We start from the raw sequence: 12946 nt of genomic DNA, 5'->3' as shown, positions 1-12946 counted from the left end.
TAATCTGCATAACCCCTATCTATCATGTTTGGATATAAATACAATGGAGAAAATTAAGGAAAACAAGAGCTGGATGTTTTGGCAGCAGCATGGAGACAACTGGGTTTGCTGTCTGAGAGTTTAGAGCCCTGCTCTGAGTTGTCCAAGAGCATTCAAAAGTATTTCCATAAATTAAAGTTTTCCAGGCATCTTTCTTATAATCAGTCTGTGAATTTTAAAGTATTTTAGAAGCAGTTTTCTCTAATCCTGCACCATTAACTTGAAGTGCTACCATAAAACATTGAACTCTGGTATGTCCCAGCTCCCCAGGATATAAAAAATATTTATTTATTTTATTTATGATTTCTAGAGGGTTACTAATTACTGAGCCTGTGAAATTCAAACACAGTACAGCCTCACACTTACTGAGAGAATCACTGTAACCTCTTCTAAAAATTTGTGAGGCTCTTAAAAATGTATTTAAGAGTATAAACCACATGAATAGCTAACATTAAACCAAGGTCCAGAAAAGTTCTATATTAGGAAAAGAGAAGTTTATCTATTCTGAGTAGGTTATTTTCCTCCCAGGCTCTCTTTTAATTAAGAATGGAGAAAAATAACAGCTCTTCTAAAGTTTTGTTTTTTTTTTTTTTTCTGTGACAATATATCCCTCTGATTAAGAGATTTTCATGGAAAAACATAAAAAAGGGGATTTTTTTCAGTAGATGTGTCAAATGTTTAATACATTCTGGGTGCTTCCACAGCAAAACAATAGATGAAGTTTATCAGAAAGCACCTGAGTTTTTACAGGCACTACTTGTACATGAGGTAACTTTTGAACAGTTCCATAAAAATTTGAACTGCTGAGGTAAACAGTAAATAAACATCCTTATCAGTCACTTAAGGAGAAGCCTGTCTCAGGAACTGCAGGTAAATCCATTCTTATGCTTCAAACAGGTGTTGCTTTTGAATTTATTAAAAGAATCACTTGAGATTTCAGATGGTGAAGGTGGAGTAAGCCTTACACAGCCTGGTGAAGATGGAGTGAGAATTAGCCTGGTGAAGATGGAGTAGGCATTACACAGCCTGGTAAGGATGGAGTGGGCATTACACAGCCTGGTAAAGGTAGGGTGGGCACTACACACTCTGGTAAACATGGAGTGGGAATTACACAGTCTATAAAAGGTGGAGCGGGCAATTACACACCCATAAGATGGAGTCAGCATTACACACTCTAAGAGAAGATAAAGCAGGCACTACACACTCAATGAAGATGCAGTGGGCACTAGACACTCCACAGAAGATGCAGTGGGCACTATACACTGTACAGAAGGTGCAGTGGGCACCACCCACCCCACAGGAGGTGCAGTGGGCACTACCACCCCACAGGAGGTGCAGTGGGCACCATACACTGTACAGAAGGTGCAGTGGGCACTATACACTGTACAGAAGGTGCAGTGGGCACTACACAGTAAGGATGCTGTGGGCACTACACTCAGTAAGGATGCTGTGGGCACTACACACTCAGTAAGGATGCTGTGGGCACTACACAGTAAGGATGCTGTGGGCACTACACACTCAGTAAGGATGCAGTGGGCACTACACAGTAAGGATGCTGTGGGCACTACACAGTAAGGATGCTGTGGGCACTACACAGTAAGGATGCTGTGGGCACTACACTCAGTAAGGATGCTGTGGGCACTACACTCAGTAAGGATGCAGTGGGCACTACACACTCAGTAAGGATGCTGTGGGCACTACACAGTAAGGATGCAGTGGGCACTACACTCAGTAAGGATGCTGTGGGCACTACACTCAGTAAGGATGCTGTGGGCACTACACACTCAGTAAGGATGCTGTGGGCACTACACAGTAAGGATGCTGTGGGCACTACACTCAGTAAGGATGCAGTGGGCACTACACAGTAAGGATGCTGTGGGCACTACACACTCAGTAAGGATGCAGTGGGCACTAATACACACTCAGTAAGGATGCTGTGGGCACTACACTCAGTAAGGATGCATGGGCACTACACTCAGTAAGGATGCTGTGGGCACTACACAGTAAGGATGCAGTGGGCACTACACTCAGTAAGGATGCAGTGGGCACTACACTCAGTAAGGATGCTGTGGGCACTACACAGTAAGGATGCAGTGGGCACTACACAGTAAGGATGCTGTGGGCACTACACTCAGTAAGGATGCTGTGGGCACTACACAGTAAGGATGCAGTGGGCACTACACTCAGTAAGGATGCAGTGGGCACTACACAGTAAGGATGCATGGGCACTACACTCAGTAAGGATGCTGTGGGCACTACACTCAGTAAGGACGCAGTGGGCACTACACAGTAAGGATGCTGTGGGCACTACACAGTAAGGATGCAGTGGGCACTATACAGTAAGGATGCAGTGGGCACTACACTCAGTAAGGATGCAGTGGGCACTACACTCAGTAAGGATGCATGGGCACTACACAGTAAGGATGCAGTGGGCACTACACTCAGTAAGGATGCAGTGGGCACTACACAGTAAGGATGCAGTGGGCACTACACACTCAGTAAGGATGCTGTGGGCACTACACAGTAAGGATGCTGTGGGCACTACACAGTAAGGATGCTGTGGGCACTACACAGTAAGGATGCAGTGGGCACTACACAGTAAGGATGCAGTGGGCACTACACAGTAAGGATGCTGTGGGCACTACACTCAGTAAGGATGCATGGGCACCACCCCAGGCACAGCCCTGCCCAGACTCACCCTGCCAGCACCACGCCGTCGCAGCAGTGCGCGTCGCACAGCACCCGGCCGGGCTCGTAGCGCAGCTGGCTCACGGCACCCACGCGGTTCTGCAGAGAGGAACAGGGGTCGGTGCTCCCACTCCTGCATCCACCCAGACCTGCTGCTGCCAAACTCCCAGCTTTGCTGCTGCTGCTGAGAGAAGACACATCTACCCCAAAAACCCCCCAGCAGCTGTCAACTGGAAAAGAGGAGCTGCCAAACCCAACACCAACTCTCCTCTCCCGCTTGTTAGAACCAGGCTCCCGTTTTTCCCCAGCACCTGGATCCCTGTAAGGAAATTCCCTCTCACCTTCCAGTTGGTTTTCAGCATGTGCTCTCTGGCTCTGCAGTTTTTCAGGGCAAGCTTCCAGCAGGAATGGTCAGAGATGCTCGTGTCCAACAGGTATCCCTCCTGCTGGCACAGCCGGTACCACAACACTTCATCTTCTGCAAGGATTTTCCACGTCCTGCTGACCTAGAAATCAATGTTTACATATGGATCACTCATAAATGTATAAGGAAAAATTAGATTTAATATGAAATATTAAATAGTATCTGAAATATAAACGAATCAATTAATACAGGCCTGTACTAAGATGAAAGTCTTACTTAAACAAATATATTTGTTCACTTTTTATACACCTGAGTATATAAAAACCCCAGACCTTTAACAAAAGGCTTGTTTTCTGTGGGTTCTTCAGGAAATAACTGAGTTTAGACTTCACTAAAACCCCACATAATGTGCACACCAGTTTAGTGGCCACCTGAAATATCTGTGACTGGAAACTTTCGACAGGAAAAGCAGCAAGAAAACAATTAAGAGAGAATTGTGAGCTTAGAGCAAAAATATTAATTTATTTTCACACCTGTAGCTAAGAAACCCTCTCAGATCACAGCACCATATCTGTGAAGTCCCACTGACAATGCCTGATTAGGGCTGTGACATTAGTGATTTATAACCTATTGTATTACAGTATGCATAAATAGGAATGAATTATTAAGTTTTTCAAGCAGCCTCAAGTTGCTGCCCATTCCAGAGAGAACAGCTTCATCACAATCAATTGTGGGCTCAGAATTAAAGATTCAAGAGCTAAGAGCCAACTTAAGTAGCTTTTTTTTTCCCTCTGTAATTCTTAATTTAAAAAAACAGACGTAACCAATGAAAGCCACGACTGGTGAAAGCAGCAATCAATTGTGCTCTGTTTCTAAAGAGATTAAAAGCACCTTCTGAGACTGACATCATTTTCAGTAAGTTACAATTAAGCATCTAATGTTCATTTCAGTCCCCAGATTATGGCAAGAATACAAGCCTCCCATGGACACAAAATCTCTCAGGACCATCTTTTTATATTTATTTGCCACTTTTTCCATAGTCACACACCAAAAATGTTTAATATGATGAAACAAGGGGTGATCTGAGTAACCTGCAAGTGTTTTTAACATTTGAGACCTACACAGAAGAGCAGTGCTCAAATAGGAACATCCAAATGCAGCAAAATGAATGTTCTTAATCACCCAGAGACCTCAGTGCAAAGTGGCAGAGGGAGATAACCCCCTTCCACCCTCTGACAAGGAGAACAACCTGCACAGGGCAAGAATAATGCCCTGAAATGACAGAAGCAGCACTGAGGCTTCTCCAGCAACTCACATCACCCTGGAATCAGTGCTGAGTGCTCCCTAGAGGGACACACTCAGCAACTTCAAAAGCACCAAAAAGAGGCAATCCCAAATCCAAACCATTAGGAATTTGCTCTCAAGTTGATTTGAAAGTAGGATAAGTATCTGTGTTATTGCTCCAAGAATACTAAAAATAAAAGCCCCAAAGCAGCTTTCTGCTGACACACCAAAAGAGCAGCTGTGGTGCAGCAGTGGAGCTCCCCAGGCAGAACCTCTGCCCCCTCCCCAAACAGCAGCACATTTTCCTGACAGGGACAGCCTGACAACACGCACAGGGAAGCACAGCCAAACCAGGCCAGCTTTTGCCTTGCTTTCCAAAAGAAAAATCAAAAATAAACACACACCTTTCAGTCTGCCAAAACAGACAATACTGCACAGACCTTTCAAGTTTCAAGGTCTTAAAAGCATTTTATAAAGACAGTAAAACAAAAGAAAAGAGGGGGGGGGGAGCTACATAAAATTTCAACTGCCTTTTCAACTTTCAGGGGGAATAAAGATCCTATCCTATCCTGATTTTTTTTCAATCAAATTACAGCAAACCCTGCTGCTTTACAAGCCTGAATTTCCAAAGGGTCCCTAACCCAGCCTTTTCTTCCAGCCCCAAACTCACATGCCAATCCCTTGTAAAACCCCACTGAGCGAGGCTCAGCTGCACAAAATCACTAATAAAGAGTCTCAGGCATTTCACTTTACAGCACCACTGTGAGCTGCAGCATTAAAACCAGCCATTGGCTTCAAGTCAGCTTTATTAGATCTGCTTGACTTGGAGTTTCAGGTGAGGCCCCAAAAAGCCAGGGCATTATGGTTTTATTTCCATGCACCCAAATGCTGGGTGCTGGAGAGGAGCTGAGATGTGCAAAGCTCTTGTTAAAGCTGTTTCCAAATCTAAACTGCACAGAAACTCCAGCAAGCATCAATGACAGCATCTTACAGACTTGTTTATAGATTTGGAGTCCTGAATTTAATTTTGTCTTCAGTGTTCCTATTATCTTTTTACAACTGTTCTCAGCAAAGAAAGTTTGGGTTCCCCTGAGCTCCACACAGGGACAGTTTTATATTTTATAGTTCAGCAAGTAATAATGTTCTGAAGGACTTCAAAGGCTTTTGCTGACATAGGCTTTGCTCTTTGGTTTTGCCTCTGGGGGATATTTTTTCCCCTAAAAAAACCCCACCTCTTCCATCAAATCCAAAATTTCTTCTAATCCCATCTAAATCAACTGGCTCAAATCCTAATGAAGGTTTATTCATCCCTCTGCATCTGATAATGGTTTTTATTTCACTAGGTTTATTTTCTTCCCCAGACACACAAAGGCAGAGTCAAGGCTCATTTGCTGAGACCAGGGGCCTCAATTAGAACTAGCTGGACTTTGAGCTCAGTACAAAAAATAGTGCCAAGTGTTTAATCCAAAACCATTCTGATGGAAGCTGCTCATCTTTTCTGTTCACAGCCCTGAGCACAAAATGATTTGGGTTGGAAGGGACCTTAAAGACCACCCAGAGCCACCCCCTGCCATGGGCAGGGACACCTTCCACTGCCCCAGGCTGTTCCAAACCCTGTCCAGCCTGGCCTTGGACACTGCCAGGGATCCAGGGGCAGCCACAGCTTCTCTGGGAATTCCTTCCCAATATCCCACCCAGCCCTGCCCTCTGGCAGTGGGAGCCATTCCCTGTGTCCTGTCCCTCCATCCCTTGTCCCCAGTCCCTCTCCAGCTCTCCTGGAGCCCCTTCAGGCCCTGCCAGGGGCTCTGAGCTCTCCCTGGATCCTTCTCCTCTCCAGGTGAGCACCCCCAGCTCTCCCAGCCTGGCTCCAGCCCTTGGAGCATCTCCTCCTCTGGTTTCACTCCAGCAGCTCCACATCCTTCTCATGCTGGGGACCCCAGGGCCAGGGGCAGCTCTGCAGGTGGGGTCTCACCTGAGTGGGGCAGAGGGGCAGAATTCCCCCTCCTTACCTGCTGCCCCTGCTGGAGGCTCAGCCCAGGGCAGGGATATCCTTCTTCCATTTCCCTGCTCTCTCTGGGAATCACAAGGAGGATGGATGATGGCTTTTACCCATAAACAACCTTGATGCAAACCCATGCTCAAAAAACCACATTCAATTTTATTTTTGTAAATGTATAAACATTAATGCCTCAACAGTTTGACAATCCCAGAAGCCCTGGAGGCAAGCAGCTGAAATTCTTGATTTATGCAAGACAATTCACTCCTAAATTCCTAGAAACAGTCTCCCTTGCCCTAGATACATACACAATTCCTGTGTTGGTAAACACTTCTAAAACTTCTCTGAGATGAAAACCTAACAGGTCATGGGAATTTCCCACTGATCTGCTCAGAAACAAAACTTCCAAAATTCAGTGCTGCTGAGTTCAAACACATCCCCTCATCACCAAGCTGAACCACAAAGGCCAGGTCCCCAGGCCATGGGTAAAATTAATGTATCTACAGTATCAGCCCCAAATCACACAAGGACATTTCAGTTTGTCACAAGTGTCCCAAGGGATTGTTTTTCCTTCACATCCTGACCAGGAGGGAGGAGTGACTGTTCCCAAACCTGCTCACAGTCACAAAAGAGCCACTCATTGCACAGGTATTTCTGCCAATGGCCAGAACACAATTAAAAAGTGCTCACAGGGCAAAATTCTGCATTACTCTGGCCTGTTCTGTGCTACATGAAACCCTGGATACTTTTCTCCTTGAATTCCAAATGAGGGATATCAGCAGGGACTGGTCTGGTGGATGCTACTGAGTGTCACCCCCCTCCTGCAGACCCAGCAGAGCTCAGGCACTGAGGACATTTATTTACAGCCTTTTGTATTTCCAGTGCCACACAGACAGGTTGTGGTTTATAGTACTAATTCCAAAAACCAAAGAAAAGCTGTGGGGGAGCGAGGGAGAAGGAAATATCAAGGTGAAATTAAAGTTCTCCAGACAGTCTGTGGTGTGATTAAATCTCAGAGAGGCTCTGCAGTCAGGCTCCTTTCCTGTTAGCTGGTTACCAATTTGGCAAAAAGAACTAAGCAAACAGGTTTTCTCCAAAGGCACTCACATGGATCACGATGCCAATTCCACCAACTGGCCCAATTTCACTGAAATCCCAAGGCACCTTAATAAAAAAAACCTTTCTAGGATAACACCATAAAGCAGCAGGGTTTTCCATGCAACAGAAGAGGGTTCCCCCCCTTCAGAAACAAAACCACCAAGAGAAAAATGAAATTTCTATTTATTTTTATGGCTCTGCTTTTCATTTGAACACTTAAAAAGAAGCCAGCTCTGCACTGGATATTCATCAGATTGGGAAAGCCCTGTAAAACACTGGGCACTTGCTCAGCTACCTGTCAGCTGCCACAAAGGAACAATGCCTAGGGGAGAATGAGAAATGTGGAAAATTGTATTAAAACACATATTATGAGAACAGGTTCAAGCTAAAAAGCAAAGTGCAGGGGAGAGAAATCCAGTGCAGCCTCAAGCACAGGGAAAAGGAGCAGCCCTACAGCAGCCAATCTTTTTACTATGCCATAAGGTAAACTGATCATGCCTAAGGAGGGGGGAAAAGAGAGTGAAAGGATAACCTTAAACTAATCCACTTCAAAAATGCAACCCTGTTCCATGTCATGGGCTGTGGCCTTTACTGATGGTGTATCTGTACCCCAAGGGACAGAAACCTGAGCATATCTGAAAGCTTCTCTGTCCTAGACAGCATCAAAAAATAATCCTAAAGAATTTTCCCCTCTGCAAGAGCAGCCCTGCACAAGGAATTAATTTTCTATAAACAGTCCCTGCTCCTAAAAGGCATTAGCAAGTCAAAGATTTAAGCAATAACCACTTGAAGCTATTTAACACTACAACATGCTCATACTGAACATTAAAAGCCCAATTTCCTTTTAAAGCCTGGGTCATTTGCAGAATATTTGAGTTTAGTTTACCATCCTCAACAGCCCCTGTCTGTCACTTCTCAGTTTTCACACATTAACATTTTTCTCTTCCACTCAAATCACACTTTAGACTATTTGTAACATAAAAAATGGTTTTTGGATTTTTGTAAAGTATCAAGATGTGCTCTGTACATAGGAGTTAATGAATACCAGCCTGGAACCCTCAATAGTGGCCATAGGAGAAGCTGGAATTATATCCACAGCATTCTGCTTGATTTCACAGGACAATCAGCACTTCCCAATTAAGTTTGCTCTGAAGACTCATTCAGAGAGGAGGTTCCTCATTCAGTGTGTGAAGAAAGGAAATAAAGAGCCCCAACAGTGTGGGCTGAACAACCCTAAGCAGAATGAGGTGAGAGTGAGTGTTTCAGTTAGTAAAGTTCTGGAAGAGACAGGCAGTTTACAACTACACCTAAATTATGGACCATGCCTGAGTACAGACTGTTGAGAGCATTAGCTGAAAGTATCAGAAAAGAAAAATATAAATCCCTTGCATGGCTGGGGGAAGGAAATCAGGGTCATTTAAGAATTTGGCCTCATGTGGAAATACCACAGACAAAAAGTTACTGTTCCAGTGCCTGTGGTTCAATCCCATGCTGGAAAGTGGGAGAAGCTCTTGCCATGCCCTTAGCACTGCCAAGTGCTGAGCTCTAAATACTGCAAGACACTCACCTGAATCAAAAATGCTTCTAAACACACTCACTTGAGTCAAAATATCCTAGCACTATTTATTTTCAATGTTAAGGCTTCACTGCTGCCCAAGGCACAGCTGTTTTATTTAACTCAGCTCAAGTGCAGCTGTAAATCCAGCTCATGTACCATTACATTTTCAATATTCAGCTTTGGAACTGTCTCCTCTAAGTGAAAGCACAACCAGCTGAGCTCCTTGGGCTACCACCCCACTTCCCTACCTCGAGGTGTCTGGTTTTTCACTATTTCTGCCACTTTTAAGTGGTATCAGAGCAGCAAACTGCCAGCAGCACTTACCTGAGCACACCTTCCCAGCTCAGCCTTGCCCAGGTACTGGAATATCTTCAGTGCCAGCTCATAAGGCAGCTGCACATCAAAAAAAGGAACCTCATTGATTTCATTCTGGAAAGGAAAAAGGAGAATATCATTTGTGGGCCTGGTTTAACAGAGTTTGACAGCAGAAGAAGAAAGGGGTGTCCTCAGGGACAGCTCCATGAAAACATCAGGAGTTCTGCCTCTCCCCCCTTTCATGGCCCTTCAAAGGGCTGAGAAAGGCAAAGACACAAGTTCTAGTAAAATAGTTTGGCTGAAGTGCCAAAAAGATCCAATAAATAAGCACTTTGAAGACATATGCCCATTAGTAATTTCACTTGCAAGATTTCAATCCCATGTGATGGAAAAATGAACAAATACTTTAAATAAAACTGAATGGAAATGATGTTGGTCTCTTTAATTACCAACATAAAAATGTCTTTTTAATATGAAATGTCCCTCCTTTGACTGATTGAGCATCTCAAACAAAAATTTGAAGCCAAATCCATCAATTTAAGTTAACAGCTAAATGCAGCACAGATTTTTCCTAGATGTATTTTGTTTGGTTTAATTCCATAATTATTACATCTTTTTTCTGCAGTTATCACAAGATTTATCTTCTCTCTTATCCTGTCTGGATACTCAAAATTTTTATACTCTATAATAAAAAAGAGCTAAATGAGCCAATTCTGACAATTTCTATGTCACCAGTTTTGCTCTCCAGTGTTTTCTCTGGTTTCTGTGTGTCCCCCCCCACATACTCCTGATCATTGTCCATCAATCCTCATGCACAAAATCAGCTGCTCAGTTAAAACCCATCTCCACTTTGCCTTCAGAAGATCAGGCATCCCAAAGCAGGATCATCTCCTGCCTCTTGGCACTTCCCTAACCCTGGTACTTTTGTTTCTTTGTAGGTCTCTCCTACAGCTTCTCATTCAAATCTGGGGCATCTGCAGCACCAAAGTAGAATAAAAGGGATATTCTGGGTTTATTTCAAGCAGAGTTACTCAGGCAAATTACAATCTAATGGTGGTGGTGTGGTTTTTAAAGCAGAAGATATTCCACACTAGCCAAGTGTTTAGACAAAACAAATACAGGCAATGTTCCCATCAGGTCTTTTTAACAACAGAACATCCCCTCACACACACTGGAACCTCCCACTTGTTCTAGAGTGACTTAAAGCTGCAGCCAACCTTGCTGCTCCCTCCCTCCCCATCCCCAGTCTCCCTGCACAAACAGCTCCTTCTCCCTTTCCCTGCCCCGTGCTGGGGCCGCCGGCTCCGCTCCCCGCTGTGGATCCGCAGGATCTGTTTTGATTCCGTGTGCTGTAAATCCCATCCATCTCCAGCAGGGACACCGAAGGAAAACACAAAGGGAACCTCTCCACACGCAGGCAGGCTCTGAGCTGGCCAGATGTGATGCTGCCCAGCTGCAGCAGCCACCGAGCTGCTCTGGAGCCACAGGCTGCCCAAACAAATCACAGGAAGCGCTGGGCAAGGATTGTTAGCTCCAGGCTTATGAGCTCAGGCACGGCACCACCATGGATGTGTTCCTTCCAAATTGGACTTGACTCGAGTCCAGGCAGCGGATCCTGGGCTGGCTGGATGCACACAGAGGTCTCACTGCAAGCACTGAGGGCCTGCAGACACAGCAGTGCTGACACAACGCTCAGCACCAACGGTGCTCTCAAGGAAAGGAGGGGAAAGAACAAAAAACAGCTCTGCAGGTTTTTTATAAACTGAGCTGCAAGAGGATTTATACCCTGCTTCAAATAAACCCACAAGTGCCTTTTTTTTCCTACTTTGGTGCTGCAAAGGAGTCCAAGTTTAAATGAAGAGTAGCTGTAAAAGAGACCTACAAAGAAACAAAGGGGGTTAGGAAAGTGCCAGGGGGATGATCCCGATTTGGGATCTGCCTGAGGTTCTGAAGGCACGGCACAAACTCAAACTGATTCCATTCTAATGCAATCCTAATGTGAGGGGAAGATCCAGGTCTTCCCAAACCTCAAAAATTCCTGCAGCTTGTCCTCAGCATAAGGAAGCAGGGATGTTAAGTCAGCACCAGCCCCTCTAAAAGTCTACTGGAATGAGTCCAAAACTCAAATACAACCAGCCCCTCTGAGACAGATTCGGGCTCCTTTGTGCTAATGGAGCACTAATTCTGTAAATGGATTAATTTGTGCCTTGCAGACAGAAATTTAATCTGTTCCTTTCAATTTTTTTAAGCAAAGAGTAATTAGTCATAGTGAGGTTACTGAGAAATAAGAAAATGGGTTTCCCCCTAGTTTTCCTATACTGTAAATAAGATCTCTATGGCATTTAGAGGATTTACCAAAATAACTTTTATCTGGTTCAGAACTGTATTTAAGACTATTTCCAAATTCTTTATTTAAAAAATTTAAGCTTGTTTTCACAAGGCACGATATCTTTAGTTACTACACCTGCATCAAACCGCCCGAGTAAACAACAAAAACCTTAAGAGAAAAAATAAAATTATTTCATAGAGTCACGGAATATCTCGAGTTGGAAGGGACCCTCAAGGATCATCGAGCCCAAGTCCCAACTCGAGCCCCGCACAGGACACTCCAACAATCTCACTCTGTGCCAATATAGGACAAGCAGATATTGAAGGGTTAACACTTTGTAAAAGGATGTACATTCAGAAGCTGAGTTATAAACAAGCACACAGGAACACTAATTCAACATCCCCTTCGCTCCCAGTGCCGCCTCAGCCCAGCCCTGTCCGTGCCCCGGTACCGGCCCCACCGCCACCCCGCGCCCGCCGGGGGCCCGGCCTGTCCCCGGCACAGCCCTACCAGGTCTCGGATCAGCTGTCCCAGCAGATCGTCCCCATCTCCGGCTCCATCCCCCGCGGGCTCCCCGGCGGGCCGGGCGGGCGCGGGGCTGAGGCGGCCCGGGGCGCCGCCGGCCAGCAGCCCGCAGGCCAGCGCCAGGTACCCGGGCTCGGCCGGGGACTCCCGCCGGCTCTCTGCCGGCCTCTCCGGGGACTCCTCCGGTGGCTCCCGAGGGGGCTCCTCCCGCCGCCGCCGCTTGGCGCCCCCGGCCCGCTCCTCCCGCCGCCGGGGCCTCTCCTGCTCCGCCGGCACCGCGGCCATGGCGGGGGAGCCGGCCCGGCGCGGCACGGAAACCGCGCCCCGCGCCCGCGCGTTCCGCCGCCACAAGGTTCCGCCGCCGCCGGGACCGCGGCCGGCGGTGAGGCCGGGCCGGTGCCCGGGAATGAAGCCGGTGGTGGGGCCGGGGCCGTCATTTTGTGGTCCCCATACGAGAGCGGCGATGTCGGCCTGAGGGCTCGGCCTGGCTATGGAAAGCCGCGCTGCCGAGCGAGGCCGCGGCGGCGAGAGGGTCGGTCTGGGGTCTGCTGGGAGCCCTCAGCCCCCTCACAGACATGGCTGGGGACAGGGCAGGGTCCCGCTGGGCACTCAGAACCCCGCCAGGAGCTGTCAGCTCTCACAGCCATGGCCAGCCCTCCTGAGAGCCCTCAGCCCCTCACAGCCATGGCCAGTTCCGCTGGGAGCCCTCAGCGCCCTCACAGCCATGGCCAGTCCCGCTGGGAGCCCTCA

The 12946-nt window shown here is 46.6% G+C and overlaps 1 protein-coding gene across 1 annotated transcript in view; it reads right to left on the bottom strand.

The window, feature by feature from the left end:
- Nucleotides 1-12498, bottom strand: part of FBXW8 (F-box and WD repeat domain containing 8) — a 52082-nt gene extending 39584 nt beyond the window's left edge. The window contains exons 1-4 of the mRNA XM_056504418.1: nt 12182-12498; nt 9352-9456; nt 3069-3233; nt 2738-2826 (exon numbers count right to left, since the gene is read on the bottom strand). Of these exons, the coding sequence (XP_056360393.1) occupies nt 2738-2826; nt 3069-3233; nt 9352-9456; nt 12182-12481 (659 nt within the window). The 5' untranslated portion in view covers nt 12482-12498. The remainder of the gene's footprint in view (nt 1-2737; nt 2827-3068; nt 3234-9351; nt 9457-12181) is intronic.
- Between the last annotated feature and the right edge of the window lie 448 nt (nt 12499-12946).

Source organism: Oenanthe melanoleuca, chromosome 15 (genome assembly GCF_029582105.1).
Source record: "Oenanthe melanoleuca isolate GR-GAL-2019-014 chromosome 15, OMel1.0, whole genome shotgun sequence".
Classification (NCBI taxonomy): domain Eukaryota; kingdom Metazoa; phylum Chordata; class Aves; order Passeriformes; family Muscicapidae; genus Oenanthe; species Oenanthe melanoleuca.
Note: the sequence above shows the minus strand (reverse complement) of the source record. Positions and strands in the feature narration are given on the sequence as shown.